The following is a 20,494-nucleotide window of genomic DNA, read 5'->3' as shown; positions in this document are numbered from 1 at the left end:
AGTCAAATGTGTCAAAATAATCAAATGATCTTAAGATTGATGTGCTTAAGGAGCACATCTGAAAAAGCATCAAAGTTTATAGTCATATTAATCTTATAATTCTAATTTTACACGAACTATGAGCAAGAAAAAGATACATTTGTTTATAGTAAAAAAATATGGAATTTCAGTTAAGAAAATATCCTATCAGATATAACATTTAAGTTATTTTTATAAAACAAATGGAGCTTTATAAAATACTTTAAGAAAATGTTGAAAAGAATACATTGATAGTGAACAATTTCAACAATTCTGCATTTTCATTTTAGTTAAATTCCAGCTCTTAAAAATATCAAATATATGTTTTCTATAAGGAAAATAAAATAGATTTGCCAAAATAAATATTGATAAAGTAACTCAATTCCTTCCTCTTGCAATGACCATTAACTGGTCCTTCTTTGGAAACAAAACACAACCCTAATAAAATGCAGAAAATCATGAAATGACTTCCAGACAAAAACTTGCCAGACTAAAAGCACAGGGTTTTTTCAGGTTCCCATACTGAGTTAGTCATGAGGGGTCACCCTTAATGGTAGCACTTCAAGAGGTAAGTGCAAATTCTGACATTTTCTCAGTCCTCAACCAAGTAAACAAATATCTGGCTCCTTTCACAAAATCTGTCTCAAGCTTTCCAACCCTTGTCCTGAAAACAGTCTTTACAGCATCACTCTGGTGACTTTCAGCTCCTTACTTGGTTGAGATGTACACAGGTATCCACTGCTGCCTTCGGCTGATTACATTTCAAAAAGGCAGTCACTGCTTGTTCACACATTCCAACTCTCACAAACATCTGTGCTATTTCCTGTGGACAAAACATTACCATCAGATTTCACAGAACAAGGAAAAGGCATCTGCTCAGAAAGATCCCCTGGAGAAGGAAATGACAACCCACTCCAATATTCTTGCCTGGGAAATCCCATGGACAGAGGAGCCTGGAGGGCTACAGTCCGTGGGGTCGCAAAGAGTACAACACAACTTAGTGACCGTACAGCGAACAGCACAGTAATATTTCTTTTAACCGGACATAGAGGCAGAGGCTACTAACTAGAAAGGATGCTAAGGCATCACCTTTTATAAAATCTGTGCTTCACTGGCACACAGCACAGATCTGATTTTCAACCAGGTTCTGAAGATACTGAACTCCTGTCTTCTTTCACTTCAGTAGCTACTTTGCAGAAATGCCAAGCCCCAAAACAAACCCCAAGCTAGTGGGTAAAAAATACCTTTAAAGGATTGATGTGATACTCAGTGTTAATCATTAATTAGAGGCTTAAGGGAAATCTCACACTTACAGGGCTCTCAAATACCTCTGTTAAGCAATGTCCCAGACAAGTTGGCTATTCATCAGTTCAGGAAACTAGGCCAAAAATGGAAGAGGGGAACCACAACAAAAAATGATTATGCCCATTGGGCTATACTTGCCAATTTTCAGACTCTCTGGATTTTTTTTTTCTTTCTTAATATCTAAATGGTCAAAGTTTTTCTCTCCCCATTAATTATGCTGGAGAAGGCAATGGCAACCTACTCCAGTACTCTTGCCTGGAAAATCCCATGGACGGAGGAGCCTGGTGGGCTGCAGTCCATGGGGTCACTAAGAGTCGGACATGACTGAGCGATTTCACTTTCACTTTCCACTTTCATGCATTGGAGAAGGAAATGGCAACCCACTCCAGTGTTCTTGCCTAGAGAATCCCAGGGATGGCAGAGCCTGGTAGGCTGCAGTCTATGGCGTTGCACAGAGTCCGACATGACCAACGTGACTTAGCAGCAGCAGCAGCAGCATTAATTATGCAACAATTAATTTAAAGAGCCCAAAGAAGAAAATTTAGAACAAAGTTACAGAGAATTCTACCTTTAGGTTCACTCTTTTTATAAACGTTAACTTCTTTCTTGTTAATATAACCTACTAAAGTCTAGCTATCTTTTAAAACTTTTCTTATAGTAAATTTCAAACATATATAGACACGTACTACTCCCCACACCCACCTCAAATCACTCTGAAGAGAATCTCTAACAACATATTATTTCATCTGTAAATATTTCATGTGTTCAGCTAATTTTTAAAGCAATGTTATGAAACTGACAAGCCCCACACAAGCCTATAATCATGTTAAAATAGTAGGAATAAGACTGATTTTTTCTTCTCCATTTTGAAGCATTCTGTAATACTGAAAATTGTTTTAATAACTAAAGCATCATTTCACGTCTTAGAAACTGTGAAGTTATAATTTTTAATTCTCCATATTACAAGGTACATTTCCTCACTATAGCAGAAAAGCTTATAAAGTAACCTAACAACTCCCAAAACTGAAATGTATAATATCCTACTGGAAGCAACTTGTGGTTTTCTGGAAGTGAATTGGCAAGATTCTCCAATCCCACATAATCTTCTAACATATAATAACATTCAGCTAAGCGTTCCTGGTTCCGGCCTTGTACATAATATTGTATAGCATTCAACCTACAGAAAGAAAAGAAAAACTTTTAAATGAATGTGAATCTCCTGATAAATAAGCACTTTCACCAAAAAAGTTATTTCACTAGAATGGCAGCACTAGTATAGTATTACTCTAATCTTCATCTTTAGTTATAAAATATCTTTGAAGCACATAAATTGAAAAATCAAAAAGAGACTGCATAACCTATTTTAGTTATAATATTCTTTGAATATTCTTAAGAAATACTGCTTTACTCTGACACACAGTTGTATTTTCAAACACTGACATAAATAAGTAAGCATACTGATCAAAATGATAGCTTCAGAATAAAAGCCAATGATTTCTGAAAATAAGCTACTATAATAAAATAAGCAAACAAACAGTAGAAAGCTACCTGGTGCTAAAGCATACGTCTTCTGGGTTTTGAAACTCCAAAGTCTTACAATGCTCACCTGACAACTGGAAGGATCCCTTGCTCCTCCATGGTAACTAGGGCTATGTGAACTCTGGGACCTGGAAGGATGGTCTTCATTTCCCTGGCATTATTTCATAGGGAAGTACTCTACACAGGCAGCTACAATTTCAAGTGCAGAATGAATGGATGGGGAGGTCCAGATAGGTGACCTACCTCTTTTGTCGATCAGCAAAGTAGTCTCCGATGGCATTGTGGGCTTGCTCAAGGAGACTGTCATCCGCATCACCTGATCCAGTCTTCAGGAGCTGGAGTACTCTAAACCAATCTCCCAACTTCAGCCGGAGGCCAATAGCCAGATCTCTACAAAAAAAAAAAAAAAGATATTCATTCAACAAGCATTTAGCAAGTGACTACTATGTGCTAGGTTCAATTCTGCAATACTGAGAATACACAGCAATGAAAAGACAGATAAGTTAACTCTCTATAAACATTTTAGAAATTTAGCTTGACCAGGGAAGAGGCAATGGGGAGAAACTGCAACAGGAAAAAAGAAACACTTTTCTGCCTCTTATTCTCCTAGGCTTTCAATTTACTTGGCAAAATAATCCCTTCAATAATAATCATTTCTTTTCATCAGTTTCTTAGACATGATCAAGCTTATTTCATGTTTACATGTTTGGTTTAATATTTCTTTTCAAAGCTTAAGTTGTATTATTATCAATCTCCTGAAAGCACAAATAATAAAAACTAGATATAATGTTCACAGCTGAAATGAAGTTCATATAGTAGTTTATATAAAGAAAAATGAAATATAAAGAATAAAACTCAATCCCTAAATACCTTGGAATTTCATTTCATGATCCTTGACAACAGAAACTTAAATAATGACCTAAACCAAAACAGAGAACCTAAATAATGAGTGGTACAATAAATGATAAAGCCCCTAGTCTCTGTAGTTACATGGGTTTTTCCCCTACCAAATGAAAAAATCTCCCATGGCCAGTCATTAACATCACGTAAAGACAGAGAGGAAAGCTGCCCCTGAATTACAAAGCATAAATTAAGGTCATGTTGAATGTCTGACTTGGAATCCAAGCTGAAGTCATTTTTTTAAAAGAAATGGTGTGATATATTTAGTCTATTTTACTACCCTCATTTGTTTAAAAAAAAAAAATGCGGATTCTGGGAGCAGTCCAGATGCCTGAACCTTCAGCACTTACCTTCTGTCCATATCCAGATACATCCTTTCCGCCTCCTCAAACCGACCGAAGTAGGCAGCCACCTCTGCCTGCTTCATGGGCTCACTCTGCAGGTTGCCCAGGCGCTTCACAAACTTAATGCCCTGGTAATCTTTGCAACGCACAAACGCTTGCTCTGCAGTGTGCAAATCCAGTTTCTGAAGAGCTGCTTCAGCTAGCAGGCGCCTATATTAAAAAGAGAAACAGTAAAAGCCTATGGTGAACTATAGATAAACCAGTCTTGAATCAGAATTCAATTACTACACTTACTGCTTCTAGTGAAACACAGTGGGAAGTGATTATTTTAACAAATTTATAAACTTCTTCTTTTTTTTTTTTTTTTGCTGCACTGGGTTGCACGCAGAACTTCCCTGACCAAGAATCAAACCCATGGCCCTTGCAGTGGAAGTGCGGAGTCTTAGCCACTGGACCACCAGGGAAGTCCTAATATTATGCTTATGTTGAATATTTCCACCTCTAAATTTCTGTATTTTAAAAAGAAGATCAAGAATGAAAGTTATTTCCACCAGGAATCTAGCATCAGAGTAGTGGACAACGGCTGGGATTTTACACTTGATATTTTATGAGGTTTCATTTATTTATTTTTAAATACCAAAGTCGGGGGTGTGGATTATCCTCGATGAACTGAGATGCATCCTCTATTCCAACCTTCTCGATCAGTGCTCGACTGTCTCGCAGGGACCTGATCTCAAAGTTAATGATATAATCCTTGTTTGGATATTCTGGATTCTAAAAGTAAAGATGAAAAGAGAGAAATCCAAATAGTTGCCTTCAGAGTATGTATGTCTTTCTTACAATCTAAAAAAAAAAAAAAAAAGCAAACGAACAACTGCATCATATTATGAGCAAAACTGGGAAGAAAAGAAATTCCCATGTGTGGGTCTTTTGAATTTTCTGGAAAATACCCATAATCCAGCACTACAGTTACACACACCAATCTGAAGCTAGAGAGCCTGGAGTCAAATCATGCTTGTGCCTACTGCCAACTGGGTATCACTGGCAAGCCAGCCGGTTTCTCCAGGCCTCAAATTCTTCATCTAAAAAAATGGGATGGTAATCAAATTTACCTTCTAGCATTGTGAGGATTAAATGACATAATACCATATCGAACACTGAGCACAATGCCCAGCTGTGTTATTCACCTTATTCAGTCTCAGAACCAATCTGACACACACTTGTTTCAGACCTCTGAAGAAATACACCTGCTGACTGAACCACAGCACCCTTAATCTTCTTCTGCTGCTGCTGCTGCTGCCAAGTCGCTTCAGTCGTGTCCAATTCTGTGCAACCTCACAGACGGCAGCCCACCAGGCTCCGCCATCCCTGGGATTCTCCAGGCAAGAACACTGGAGTGGGTTGCCATTTCCTTCTCCAATGCATGAGAGTGAAAAGTGAAAGCGAAATCACTCAGTCATGTCAGACTCTTTGCAACCCCATGGACCGCAGCCTACCAGGCTCCTCCATACATGGGATTTTCCAGGCAAGAGTACTGGAGTGGGGTGCCATTGCCTTCTCTGTAATCCTCTTCTAGTTGCTGAATTTCTTGTCCATCTCCCCAAATTCTCTACTGGAGGCCAGGAACTGTCTTTACTTGTTTCCAAACAATGTTTGCTGAATCCATGAACAGATGAATTTTAGGTAAATAATTTTATCTAGCAAGAACCTTCCTGATCTAAATATCTATCAGGTACAGTTGGAACAACAAATAAACACCTCACAAAAAGGTGTTAATTCCCTTCCTTTTTCTTCTGCACTCCTTCCCCCAAGAAATTTCTTATGTTATTTCTTTTCCCTATCTTATTGACATATAACTGGCAAATAACATTCTATTATTTTTAGGTGTACCACACTCATATTATTTCTTAAAACTGTATGCTTGAAGGAATCCGCAGTTCAGATAAATATTTCCTGGGTCAACAAGGCCTCAGAGGGAACTATGATATGACAATATTCTTTTCTTTATGGCTTTGCATGTGGTAAGTCAGGCAGAGAACCAAACTGTCACAGAGAACCTGGTTTCCCTCAGTTTAACAACCCCTAACAGTAAACCAGGCAATAGTACTGCAAAGATTCTTTAGCCTAGTACAAGATACACACAAACTGTGCCCGTGAATGCAGAGTTTTAAAGTACATAGACTGAACTGAACTGGACCAGTTTAAATATGTGTTTTAAAAATTCTTCACAAGTGTCAATATAATCATTTTTAAGCACTCCAGAATTCAAGGCAATCAGCAACTATGCGCCTTTCTTGAAAAAACCTGTAATGATGAAATCCAGCCAACTAAAAGATTAATCACAATTAAGAACTCATGCACAGAGAAAATAGAGAAAAAGGCACTGATTAGTAGCTTTAATTTAAATAAATATAAGACTAAACAACTGGAAAAATAGGGTTAGAAAACAAAATGAAAACATTCTAAATCTTGACAAAGTAAAAATCACAATAGAACTAATGAAGAAAGGAGAGAAAGAGGGAGAAAATGTAAGAACATCATCTTTTAGAGTGCACAATCAATAATATCAAACATTAAGATGTTGTTTAAAAGCAGTAGTTTTTTAATTTCACTAGTTTCTTTAGTTTTTCATTGTTTTCTTTCTTAACCCAGAAAAACGGCAACATTTGTGGTGGAAAAAAAAAAATTATCTGAAGTTCTACCATTTCTTCAGATTCACTGTCACATTGTTAAAATTAAACTGAACACTAAAAAAGTAGATTGTACAATGATGCCACTTTTACAAAATTATTCCTGTTTATCTAATCTATCATATCAAATCTATCTTTCCACACATTGGTGACAGTTTGCCAGTGCAGGAGACATAAGAGACACAGGTTCAATCCCTGAATCAGGAAGATTCCCCGGAGGAGGGCATGGCAACCCACTCCAGTATTCTTGCCTGGAGAAGCCCATGAACAGAGAGCCTGGTAGGTTACAGTCCAAAGGGTCACAAAGAGGCGGACACAACTGAAGCAATTTAACATGCAATCGTTAAAATATCTAGATTGCAACAGAATTTCAGACCTTCCTTTTTGCTGTTTGATTGCTGAGAGCTTTTAAGCCTCATCCCAACTCCTTCCCCGTCTGCCTCACATCTGGATAAGGTGATAAGAAAGCATTAAGCGTTCCATCCTTTGGTGCCACAGGAGTTCCAAACCACACATATCTCTCCCTACTTATGGGACCCCTCACTCTAGCCCCACCTTCTAGTTACCGGAAAAACCCTAGCCTGTCTCCTTTCCTTGCTCGCAAATCAATTTTGAACCAGCTTAGGAATGCTGTCCTTTCTCCCCGAAAAACCTCACTATGTAGGTAAGATCTTTTTACACCCTTTTGGTATGTCTGCGGTGTTAATACTCTTGACATGCAAACAAAATCTGGGGTGGGGGCCATTCCTGCTGCTTTTGTGTGGTCATCATATACAGAAAAGACTGGATCACAATAAAAGGTGCAATTTACAGTATCAAACTAAAATATGAAAACATGTTATAAAATGGAATATTTCTGGAAATTTAAAATCTACTATCCCAATTCCAAAAAACATACACAGTACATAGGAAAATAAACACTTTGGATAAAATGAAAGTAAACTTGCAATATATTCTCAGAGTGAAAAATTCTCAAAGATGGTGATCACACCTTTGACCTCAATGAAGGTCAAAGTAGAAGTTCAAAGACCATCTGGAATTTAGAGAGATTACTTTAAATAAAACCTGAAAATAAAAATGGAAGGAAGGTGGACCTCCAAACAAGAAGTTACTCAAATATTCTAGAACAAGAATAAGACTAAAGAAAATTATCAAGTACTTCTTCAGCCTTCTCTGTTATTAACATAAAATAATGACAACTAACTACCCTTTCTGAGCTCTTGGTCCTAGCACTCCACTAACTGCTTTCTACTCGTTAACTTACAAAATAACAATCCTATAAGAAAGGTACTATTACTACTCATATTTTATAGAGATAAAAACAGGCTCACAAGCAGGAAAGGAAAATGAAACTTTAAACGATGAAGGAAGCTGTCTAAAGTTTGTGTGAGTGACAGAGCAGGGCTGGAATTCTGCAACCCACACTCCTAACCATACCCCATACTGACCAGGACAAAAGCGAATTCCAGTCAAGCCAACAACAGAAACGTAACTGTTTTTTTAATAAGAATTACCTTAAATATCTCATCCAAAAGAACAGATTTAATTTCTAAATCCTCAAAGTTACAGATATATCCAGAAGTCTGAATGGGTTCCTTTAAAGACAAAAACAAATGTTATGTTTAAAAGTACAAAATTTCCCTTCTTTGACTTATCATGATTTTAAATTTTATTATCAAAATTCTCAAAATAAAAAAGTAGATAGAATGTCATTAACACCCACATACCTACCACCTAAATATTAACAGTTTGGAGATATACTTCAGTCAATTTTTTGGCTAAAGTATTTTAAAGTAAAGTAAATCTAGAGACATCATGACTTTCACTCCTATTTCAGTATGTATCTCTAAAACATAAGGATGTTTTCTTACATAGCCATATGAAGATGATCACACCTCACATAAGCAGTATTAATTCACTAATGGGATCCAGCATCAGCTTCTGAATTAATCCAAAGATGGTTTATACGGTTTGATAATTCTCATTCATTCCATGTAACATTAAATTTAGTTCTTAATGAAATTTGTATCTAAGTATATATATATATATATGTGTGTGTGTATATATATATTTATATATATATATATATATATCAATCAAAGAAGTCTCATACCATGAAAAGTACATCCTCTGTAACATTAGCCAGAGAGTATTGCTGATAGATTCATTTCCTATATGAGATTTAATTTGCCAACATGGAAATACATGAACATGCTATATGTCTCTTTCTTGCCCTAGTGTTATACAGGCTTGTAGAAATAAAGAAGAGCAAATGCATATTATAATGTAAAGTAGCTGTCCTAAACCCCTAGTGGAAAAAATAGGTTAAAATATTATATAAAAAAGAAATAAACTCCCAATATACTTAATACCTCCAAGAACACTGCAAAAAGAATACGATAATGTCTGATAATGAAAATAACTCAAGAATGCAATTTTTCAAAATATATGTGTAAAGTCATAAAGAAATAGAAAGTAACCTAAAATCCAAATGCAATAATGTATCAGATTTATAACTCTGAAAGCTAGTGCTTCATATATAATAGAAACTTAAAAATTATAATAATAGAAAGACACTAAAAAGATGAAAATAAGTAAACACTGAATCATATTTAGTTTGCACTTAATATGTTTAAGTTTAATACTGAGGCTCTTGCAGGCATATTATACATGTTCATTAGGTTTTAAAATATATATTTCTTTAAAAAGTAGAAATTGATTAAAATTATATGAGAAAACTTTATAAAATCCCTACCTTCCTCAAAAAATCATATTACATAAAGGCAAATAGTACGCTTTTATGAACAGAAAGAATCAGAACAAAATTTAACTCACAAACAAGTACACGTGATGAAATATTTCTTATAAACTGTAGGAACCTTTTAGAGGCTTTCTTTTGGTACTACATGTAAACCAAGTATACCTGTATAAGAAGGTTCATCATTAGAAAATTTTTTATTTCTAGCTAGATAATTCAACAAAGCAAGACAGACAAAAGCTAAAGTCATAAAAGATGATCTGTGGATAAAAAATAACACCAAAAACAAAGAGGAAAGGAGAATCAGAAAGGTAAGCAGAGTGATCAGCCAGGATCAAGATGGCACAGGAAGACCCTTTGTCGCTTTAGGACAGAAGACGATGTCCTAAAGGAGTTCTAGTAAGTCCAGTTTTGAAGAGTATGTCCTCACGTGCTAGAGGCACAGCAAGAAGGGTAACTGACCAAACAGGGACCACAGCCAGCCAGTGTTCTCGTGAATGAAAACAGCAGCTTAGCATGGTTTATAAAGAAATTCAGTCAGTGGTTAAGTCGTTAAGAAATTCACCTACCTCTGAATCTAACAGAAAACTGAAATACTTGCCAAGCCAGACAACAAACTCCAAAAATAAACAAATAAAAGGTTGTTCTTTTGAAACTACTTAAGAAACACTTTCCACTAAGCAAAGATTTGCCCTGGTCCTGGACTCACCATGTGTGCTGCACACACACTATAAACAGCCAGGCATAATCCTCTCACTTCTCCAGGCACATGATTTCAAAATCAGTCTAAATAGGGCCAGCAATGGATAAAGGACCCTCACATTCAAAAAGTATTTCACTTCCATCCTCCAGTTTATCCCATGGTTACCTGCCAAATTTCCACACTTGTTTCTTTGGAAAGGTCAAGCTTTCTTTAAACCTTTGAAAGACAGCAGTGCTTATACAGGTTAAAGGCAACACCCTGAATGCCCTTCCTTTGAGCCACTGGTGGTAGTAGCCGCTCAGTCGTGTCCGACTCTTTATAAGCCTGCCTGGCTCCTCTGTCCTTGGAATTCTCCAGGCAAGATTACTGGAGTGGGTTGCCATTCCTTTCTCCAGGGGATCTTCTGCACCTAGGGACTGAACCTGGGTCTCCTGCACTGCAGGCGATTCTTTACTATCTGAGCCACCAGGGAAGCCCTTTGAGCCATTACTCAGGGTCTAAAATTACAAAGATCCATAAGACACCTGGCTTCCCTGGTGGCTCAGATGGTAAAGCGTCTGCCTGCAATGCGGGAGACTCAGGTTCGATCCCTGGGTCATGAAGATCCCCTGGAGAAGGAAATGGCACCCCACTCCAGTCCTCTTGCCTAGAAAATCCCATGGACGGAGGAGGCTGGTAGGCTACAGTCCGTGGGGCCACAAAAAGTCGGTCATGACTGAGTGACTTCATAAGACACCTAAGAGCTTTAACTAAGCCTTTGAGAGCAATTTACATCAGGTCATTGGCCAACCCAAAGATCCTGAAGGGAAGGGAAAGTCGCTCAGCCATGCCCCAAAGATCCTGAATAGGGCTCAAATAAGTATATAATTTAGGATATTAAAACTGAAAATAATTTAAGATATTAAAAGGGCAAATAGTTTACCACTAAATAAATTATTACAGAAAATCTTCAGTAACTCAGAGGCCCCAGCATGTACTTTTTTCCCAAGAAGGAAACTACAGGTCCAAACAAACATCAGTTACAGCCATAAAGCACGTATCAGGTCATCTCTTATTATTTCCACTGCTGCTGCTGCTGCTGCTGCTAAATCACTTCAGTCGTGGCCGACTCTGTGCGACGCCAGAGACAGCAGCCCACCAGGCTCCCCAGTCCCTGGGATTCTCCAGGCAAGAACCCTGGAGTGGGTTGCCATTTCCTTCTCCAATGCGTGAAAGTGAAAAGTGAAAGCGAAGTCGCTCAGTCGTGTCTGACTCCTAGCAACCCCACGGACTGCAGCCCACCAGGCTCCTCCATCCATGGGATTTGCCAGGCAAGAGTACTGAAGTGGGTTGCCATTGCCTTCTTCAACTAGTGGAGTACAATAAGAGCACTGAAAATTTCAAATAGAAAATCCACAGGTAATTCAAAAATTGTTTAAAAGATTTATCTTCTTAATTATGTTTTGGTTAGGCTACCACTCAAATTTTGAATTCCCAAACACAATAGCTAAGAATTACAGAGCAGACTGACAGGAAAGTTCAGTGCCTAAAAATCAGTTCATGTGAGTCACAAGTAGAAAATTAAAAATATAACTTTAAAAATCAGTGAGAAAGGAGCATTCTGACACACCAGAGAGAGTAGATTATTAGTCATCGTCCACAAGATTATCAGGATGAGAAAGAACATGGATTACCGGCTGATAAAGTTCATGTAAATAAAAATGAGACAAAGGTGAGCACAGAACAGGCAAAATAGAATGAAAGGACAAGGGAACTTCAAAACCACTTTTTGGTTAGGTTGCCTTAAGCAACTTTGGTAAATAAGACTACAGACTCTCTCTTTTAAAAAACTTTGACAAGGGAAGAAATAAAGACTATACAGTTAGTGACCAAGGTTCCATCTTTTAAATAGAGCAGATAATGCTTAGAAAGTACCTTTCAGTGAAAGTAGAGAATATTTAAAAGATAAATGTTAATCCCACTTAAGACCAAATATTTTTGAGTTCCACAGAAATGTTCCTATTTAGTTTCAGAATTCATGCAGCCAACACTAACAAATTTCTTGAAGAAACAAAGGAGAAATGTCCAGGTTTGGGTTTTTGGCTCATTATTTATGCACCATTAATGCTCATTTCTTGGTTTTACCTCAGGATCCAAGTTTCTGAAAACATACATTCTTGTTTTCTCCATCACTGCAAACAAATCAGGATTATCTTTGGCCCACTTCATATCCCAGACATCTTTCCGCTCCAGTTTTAACAACTCGCCAACGACTTGCTGTCCTGTGCTGTCTGTCACTCGAGCATCCAAGTCAAAGAAGGTTAGAACTCCTAAGATGTCGATGATAGCAAGGCGGCTAAAAGCGATGAAATTGGAGGAGGGGAAGAAACAGTAATCTCACATTCATGAGTATAATCACCTATCACCATTCTTCAAAATAACTTCATCAGAACCCAGGAAGAAGATAGAAATGGCTTTAACTAATTAACTGTAAACAAACATTTATAAATTTGATAGAAGACATGGGGTACTTTCCATTTTGCTTCCTTGAGAGAAAAAAGTATCCAAGGGACTAAAGCAACTGGTATGCAAATAACCTAAAATATTACAGTAGAATTTCTATAGTTTGCCCAATTAGAGAAAAACATCTTTGGCCAATTTGAGAAAAACATATATATATATATAGATATAGATATATATGTGTGTGTGTGTGTATATATATATTCCTAATAAATATAATATTTAAATACAAATATAGTATAGTAAAACCACACTGGACTATACAAGTTGAAAACAAACACACGTCTTTGCATTTGTTACATAAATAAAACAATCCCAGTGGATGACAGTCTACCTATGGAAAGTTTTCAGACTTACCTAGAGTTGCAATTCAAGGATAATTGGTAGGCTTGACAATCAAGGAAATATTTTTGAATCAAACCAACGTTAGGAAGACTGTATCTCTGAAAGGTGCCAGATTCACGACTCTACAGAAAATATTTTTGATTACTAAAGCCTATTTACCATAATAACATTAAATTACAACTACAGGTCTCTCTATATGTTCATACATTTGCTTCACATCCAAAGTGGTAGTGTCACAGTGAATTCTCAATTCTGATACTGATCATGTTCTGAGTACATATTTACCTCCTAATTTAATTAAAACCTTTTTAAAGTGGCTGAAGATGATCTAATATTTTTCATGTAATATCCAAGAAAAAAAGTCAGAAACCTAGTTCTTTTTAATACACAAAGTCTTATATCAGATGGAAGACATATCTAGGGTTATTTACAATTGTCTAGGTTAATATTCAGGGTACACTGAAAGCTAACATATACAGCACCTACTGAACTAAATTTCATATACATGAAAAATAAATATAAGACTACCATATGAATACAGTTGTCACTGACAGTCTGTGTTGTCATCCTTTAGCCATCTATATGATACCAGTTCATGGCAAAAGGTGATGATCAGAAAGCAGTGATATAGCGAGTACTATTTCAATGTGTTTAAACATAGAACAGAAGGTAAGTTTCCATGCAACTCTGTGCAAGCTTAAGGCTGACAAATCAACAGAGCAACAGACAGCGAAACCCTACTGTGCTTGGGGCCATGGCAATGGGAAAAAACAGGAGGCTGCCCTCAGCCCACTATTCCTTCTCCCTTTCTACCAGGAGCAGTTCTCTCCTCTGTGCATGCTTCTGCAGAGGGCCTGTCAGGAAGACTGGAGAGGGCAAGGGACTGGTAACGAGGGCAGATATTTTTTTAATCTACAAAAGACAGGTACAGGCTTTAAAAGATTTCATATATTGAAGTACGCAATCAGATTTTGTTTTTTAAAAAGTAGGTCCTATAACTTTGAGTTTGAAAACGTCATGGTTTTAAAAGCTTTTTATATTTCAACAGTGGAAAGTTTTCAATGCAGAAGGTATCTTTACCACTAAAATTTTTGCTAGTATTAAAACTGTCTGAGTGTTTCTTATAGGGAGACTCTCTCATTTAGGAATTAAGTCCATTTTTATGGTTGATCTGACTTGCATTTTCTTTTTATTTTTTCCTGCAAATGTCAGAAACACAACTAACACAACCAAAAAACGTGCTGTGTAACAAAGAATATAAAAAGAAAAGACCCTCTACAGAGCTGACTGTAAGACAAACTGCTTAAAACATACACCAAATTCATTTGGTGAGAAAAATGAATACTATGTTCTTAAGATATTCCCCCCATAAACTTAGCTAATGTCTAAAGAATGTAACTAGAACTGGAAATACACACACTCAAGGATCTATTTACATAATTCAAACTTAATGACTCTACCAGCTTTACTATATTCAGCATTTATTTCTAAAATCACCATTTTCAAATTTCAGAGCTCAAGAAGAGACACTATAACATTGATACACTGATTTTATTTGAAAAATTCAGCAAAAATTTGCCACGGACTTCTTTATTTTATTGGCTAGCAGACACACTACCTCTTCATTCTAAGTCTTATGAAAACAGCTGAGCCAAAGCACTTTTTCTCCAGTACAAAACAAAGCAGGCTACATAGAGAGGAAACTTTCCAAGACCTACTGCCACCGTCCAATCTACTCCACGTTGGCCAATCTTTACAGGGCTCATTCAACCCAGTGACAGACTCTCCCCAGCTGGCCACGAGTCTACTACCTTCACAGTTATTTTTTGCAAATGATTAACAATTTGTGAGGCAATCTTTGAAACTTTATTTCTTTTGTTGGACCTAGTAAAACTTGAGGTGCCCAGAAGATGAGGTTCAAATCCAAAACATATTGCTTTGCCCTGTTTTCACCACTTAAAAGATTACTGTTCATAGAATAAGGTTTTTTTAACCACTTACCACAATCAATGTCTTATCAGATGCAGTTATGGCACAAATCGGATCCCTTGTGCCCTAAAATAAATCAGTGTTACTCTTTATCAAACATTTATTGAATGACTGATCTGGTATAAGGTGGTATGCAATTCACCAAGAATACTTCAGCTATATATTTATTAACCACTATTTACTTACTGAGCACCTACTATGTGACAGACACTGAAGCGCTGGAGATACTCGGATATAATCTTTGCCCTCAGGGATTACTCAGAAGTCTAGTGGGGAAAGTGGACCCAGCGCCTAACGACAGTACAGTGTGATCAGAGCGGAGGTAAACACAGGAGTTTCGAGAACACAGACGGAGAAGCCTAAACTTCACCAAAATGGGAGGAGAGGCAAACACTTGAGCTTAGTCATGAAAGATGAACATTCAGCATGCCAAAATAAAGAAGGGGTAAATGGAATGGCACTGTTACAACCTGGATGGATCTTTACAAAAATAGCCATTCTCAAAAGGTGACACGCTATATGATTCTCTTCACAGGACATTCTCAGAGTGACAAAACTATAGAGATGGAAACAGGTTAGTGATTGCCAGGGGACAAGGATGGGGGTGGAGAGTGAGTACAAAAATGAAGAAGTAGCATGAGGCAAGCTCCTTTACGGTGATAAAGTTACATAAAACTACACGTGAAAACTAGTGAGAACCGAATAAGGAATTGAGTTGTAGTCTAGTTCACAGCATCATTACCAATGTCAGTTTCCTGATTTTGATATTATACTACCATTACATAAGATGTCACCATGTGGGAAGCTGGGTAAAGCGGTTTTACGTGCTATTTTTGCAATTTCCTATGAGCCTAAGATTGTGTCAAAATAAAAAACTTTTTTAAATCAAAAGAAGAAAACATAGCAGATCTAAAACAAGTTGAATAAGAACAGAAATTTTTTAAAGAATTACTAGAATAATATGCTATTCACCGGAAACAAATTTTTTCATGTCTCAAAATAAAATTACAGTATCTCCAAATCTATGGATATTAACATTTGCTGGCACTAATAAAATCACCTACTTGAATGGCTTTACTATAATCAAGCACCCCATCCAATGATCCAGAAGGAGTATCATCAACATGATAAATTCTGGAAAAAAAAAATTCAAATTTCAATGACAGTATAAGTAAGGTTTATACTATTTCATGATCTCTAGAACAATTAAAGGATTGGATGACACCAATGAATACTGTTATTTAATATTAATGTCCTGATTATTTTAAAGAGTTCTTGACACAGCTCAACCTTATAAAGGCAGAAACTACTGATCACGTGTTTACTAGTTATGCAAGCGCCATGTTCCTGGAAGCTGGGACAAAACTATATCTGGACATTGAATCACAGATTTCCAATGAATTTCAATAAGCTGCAAAAGGTATTTCCCTTACTCTCCCAAGGAACATCGGTCAGGAACAACTTCTAAAGCACCAAGTGTCTCTGTTGTTTCTCCGTAACAGAAACGGAATTTCTGTTTCTGTTTTTTCCTTGTTATGCTTTTTCCTTTTTATCAATATGCTTAATGAAAGTAACTTAAGTGTATTTGGGAAGCTCTAGTTAATGGGATTTTCGTTCTGAAGAAAAGAACCTCCCCCTAAGCTTCCTGCGTTATGAAGAGGCACCACCTCAGGTGTACCATCTCTAGGATATCTTTACTGTAACACTTACTCACACCGCAGTATCACTGCTAGTTTACTTGCTTTTCCCACTAGGAGGTGATTTTCCTAGAGGCATAGACTGCATCTCTAGTGCCTGCCACACACTGTCAGGCGCTCTATAATGTCTGCTGAAAAAAACCGTAAAACAAATGGAGGAACAGAGTAGCCCTGAGGCCCTGTGCAAGTTATTTAACTTCTCTGAGCCTCAATTTCTTTGTCTATAAAAGAAGGCTAACAATTTGCCCTTTGCAGGATTTTTGAGAGGCATAAATTAAATGATGTTTGTAAAGCACACATGTACAGAGCCTGATCCATAAAAAGGAGTTTGAGACCTTGTAGCTGCAATATAATCACGGGAAATTAAGCCATTTTCTACTTTTAAAATATCATTAAATCTTATCATTGTTAAATTCAAGTCACATTTGTATTTTCATCAATATAATAAGGAGATCGAATGTCAAATAAATACAGGTGACAGAACTGTATGAAACAGGAAGGTATACCAATTTAGAGATAACCATATTTCTACTTTTTAATATATTTCCATTAAGTACATACAGTTAATAACTCTACTTAGCTGTCACAAAGTAAAAGTCAAAGATTAGAATAGGTCTCTCAAGAGATCACCTGACCCAAATCCCTTTATTAAAACAAGTAGGGTGCTACAAGAAACGCCAGTCTTGAGTCAAGGGGCTCAGAGCCAGATAAACCTGACAGTATGTCCCATCTCTGCTTATCCAATCCTCTGATAAGCAGAGATGGGATCTCTGTGTCTCACTTTCCTGAGAAACAAGAATAATATGAGTACTGACAAGACGCACCAGTATCTGGCACGCAGGAAGTAACAAGAAGTACTCAATCAATGCTGGCTCTTATCACCATCGCCAGCTGTATTTTACAGATGACGAAACCAAAGTTCAGAGACAACTGGCCCAAAGTCATTAAAACTAGCAATTATATTCCAGACAGAAATATAAGGAAATGATGCCCTCATTATTTAAACAAAAGCCGGATCACTTTAGCTTACTCATGGGGGACGCTCACTCCGGAGAGAGGCTCGACTTTCCTTCCCCAGCCTTATCCTAAGGTCCACCTTCCCCACAGACTGCAGGTCTCCTGTTATCACTGCCACATCTGCCACGTGCTCTCCCCAAAAAGGCCAGAAGCGATCTGCATTGAGTCTCTCAGGACTACCGAGAAGTCACCAAGGACTCTCTTTCAACTGTTGTTTTTTTTTTCATGCTTCCACATGAATTCACATATCCAAAATACTTTTACTGGGGTTATATCGCCTACCTTAGCGCACAAGTGAGTCATAAAAGGAAGGGAAGACTGCATTAAGATCTCAAGTAGTTTGAAGGAAAATGATTTGAAAAAAGCAACCTGAGATTTCTGAAAAGTCTGCTCGCTGCCCACCACCAACAACACAGGCCTGCGCCTTCATTAAGAATCATCAGGTTAAAATTACTCAACCAAATGCTTTGCTTAAAGGCTCAGAATAACAACAAAAGAGCAACATGGAAGGTCACTAACAGAGACAACATAACTTACAGAACACAGTAAATGCACTGCAAGACTTACTGCAAAGAATCCCTCCATCAGGGCTCCTAATTTCTCCATGTGGTAGAGTCGTCTTTACCCCCACTTCTAAGAAACAGTTCCAACCCCCAGGCCCCTGGAATCCAGGGCAAGAGAAAGAAGGTGAGGCACCAGTTCTGCCCACCTACAGACTTTCTCAATATCTGTGTCTAAGGACCTGCCTCTCCTGTGATGATTATAACAATAGAATCATCCCACTTTCCTGGAAAAACCTCTACCACTAACCCATAGGAATGAAGTTTTGGTTAGACATTTAGATTTCAATTGAATAATCACGTTTCAGTGTACCATTACAACTGTAATATGACGAGAGCAGATGAGTGAGAATATCCTTCCCTATAAAAACACAGGCTTCCGGTCTTTAAAGGCTTTTTTTATTACACCATATGCTACTTCTCTTTAAACACACAGGGCTTCCCTGGTGGTCCGGTGGTTAAGAATCTACCTGCCAATGCAGGGGACACCGGTTTGATCTCTGTTGCAGGAAGATCCCACACACCACGGGGCAACTAAGCCCGTGAGCCACAACTACTGGGTCCGCACATCCGAGAGCCTGTGCTCCACAACAAGAGAAGCCACTGCAATGAGAAACCCATGCCCTGCCATTAGAGAGCAGCCCGTTTGCTGCAAATAGAGAAAGCCTGAGTATAGCAACAAAGACCCAGTACAGCCAAAAGTAAAACTAATTTAAAAAATTTAAACACACAAATCTGAAAGATATTCAAATTAATGGAAAAATATTATTTCTAGTAATCAAAACAATTTACGGTTCTCAAGCATGACAATTTATAAATAGCTGTGTCCGATTCAAATGTGATATGGTTGAGCCACTAAAAAATGCGCATTAAAAGATATACCTTTCTCTCCCTTCTTTCCGAGAACGGGTGATCTGATTAATTTCCAATGCTGTAAGCTTCTTTGCCACACGATATTGCCAGATATAAAATGCTTCTTTCGAAGCTGCTATCACATGGGTTTTGGTCATTGTAACAAATAATGGCACTATTAAAAAGAACAGAAAGACAATTTGGTTACAATTAGAATCACAAAAAGTTTGTGCCACAAATGACTTCAGCGATCATGAGTCCAACCCCTTATTTTACAGATGGAATATTCCAAACACAGTCTGAGAAATCAGAAGAGTCAAAAGCCTACAGGACCATACAAAAATATCAACTCAAAAGGGATCAAAGACCTAAATACACAACTCTTAGAAGAAAACTTATATGTAAATCTTTGTGACATTGGGTTAGGCAATGATTTCTTAAATATGACACCAAAAATGCAAGCAATAAAAGAAAAAAAGGAGATAAACTGGACTTCATCAAAATTAAAATATTTGTGCTCCAAAGGACACCATCTAACAAGTGAAAGACAATCCACAAAAGGAAGAAAATATTTGAAAATCAAATATATGATAGGGAATTAGATCTAGAATGTCCAAATAACACTTATAACAATAATATATCACAATAAATTAGATTATTTATTTATTATTATCCAATTAAAAATTGAGCAAAGCATCTGAATAGACATTTCTCCAATGAAGATATACAAATGGCCACTAAGCAAATGAAAAGAGGCTCAACATCATTAGGCATGAGGCAAATGCAAATCAAAACCACAATAATACTTCACATCTACTAGCATGGGTAGAATCAAGATGTCAGACAATAATAAGTATTTGCAAAAATGTGGAGAAACGGTAGGAATGTAAAACGGTGCATCCACTTTGAGAAACTGCTTGGCAGTTCTTCAGAATGGTAAATACGGAATTATCATATGCCCTAGCAATTCCACTCCTAGGTATACACCCATCATTAATTTAGAAAAAGATATTCTTCCAAGTTCCTTCTCACTAAGAATATATTCTCTTAAATATCTTTTCATCTGTTCCATTTCCTAGTGGATATTTAAATAAATTTCCACTGTGTACCCTTTGATGAAATAGAAAATCCATCATAAACAGATAAAGAAACAGAATTAAAGATATAAAATAACTTGCCCAAGGTTAGTCAGGCAAAAATAAACAAAATAAACGATATAAAACGAAATACACACATTCACACAAAACACAGAAAAACAAAAAACTCATAAAAGATCAC

At 37.1% G+C, this 20,494-nt stretch overlaps 1 protein-coding gene across 2 annotated transcripts in view; it reads right to left on the bottom strand.

Annotated features, from left to right (window-relative positions):
- WDR35 (WD repeat domain 35) overlaps positions 1-20,494 on the bottom strand; it is a 52,804-nt gene that overhangs the window by 4,951 nt on the left and 27,359 nt on the right. For both annotated transcript variants that reach the window (XM_005686978.3, XM_018055604.1), the window contains 11 exons: positions 19,247-19,391; positions 16,155-16,224; positions 15,103-15,156; positions 13,114-13,223; positions 12,382-12,592; positions 8,311-8,391; positions 4,744-4,880; positions 4,113-4,316; positions 3,106-3,252; positions 2,368-2,500; positions 731-841 (listed from right to left, as the gene is read on the bottom strand). In XM_005686978.3, coding sequence (XP_005687035.1) covers positions 731-841; positions 2,368-2,500; positions 3,106-3,252; positions 4,113-4,316; positions 4,744-4,880; positions 8,311-8,391; positions 12,382-12,592; positions 13,114-13,223; positions 15,103-15,156; positions 16,155-16,224; positions 19,247-19,391 — 1,403 coding nt within the window. The remainder of the gene's footprint in view (positions 1-730; positions 842-2,367; positions 2,501-3,105; positions 3,253-4,112; positions 4,317-4,743; positions 4,881-8,310; positions 8,392-12,381; positions 12,593-13,113; positions 13,224-15,102; positions 15,157-16,154; positions 16,225-19,246; positions 19,392-20,494) is intronic.

This window comes from Capra hircus, chromosome 11, assembly GCF_001704415.2.
Source record: "Capra hircus breed San Clemente chromosome 11, ASM170441v1, whole genome shotgun sequence".
In the NCBI taxonomy this organism is placed as follows: Eukaryota; Metazoa; Chordata; class Mammalia; order Artiodactyla; family Bovidae; genus Capra; species Capra hircus.
The sequence above is the reverse complement of the archived record's forward strand: the minus strand, read 5'-3'. Positions and strand labels throughout refer to the sequence as shown.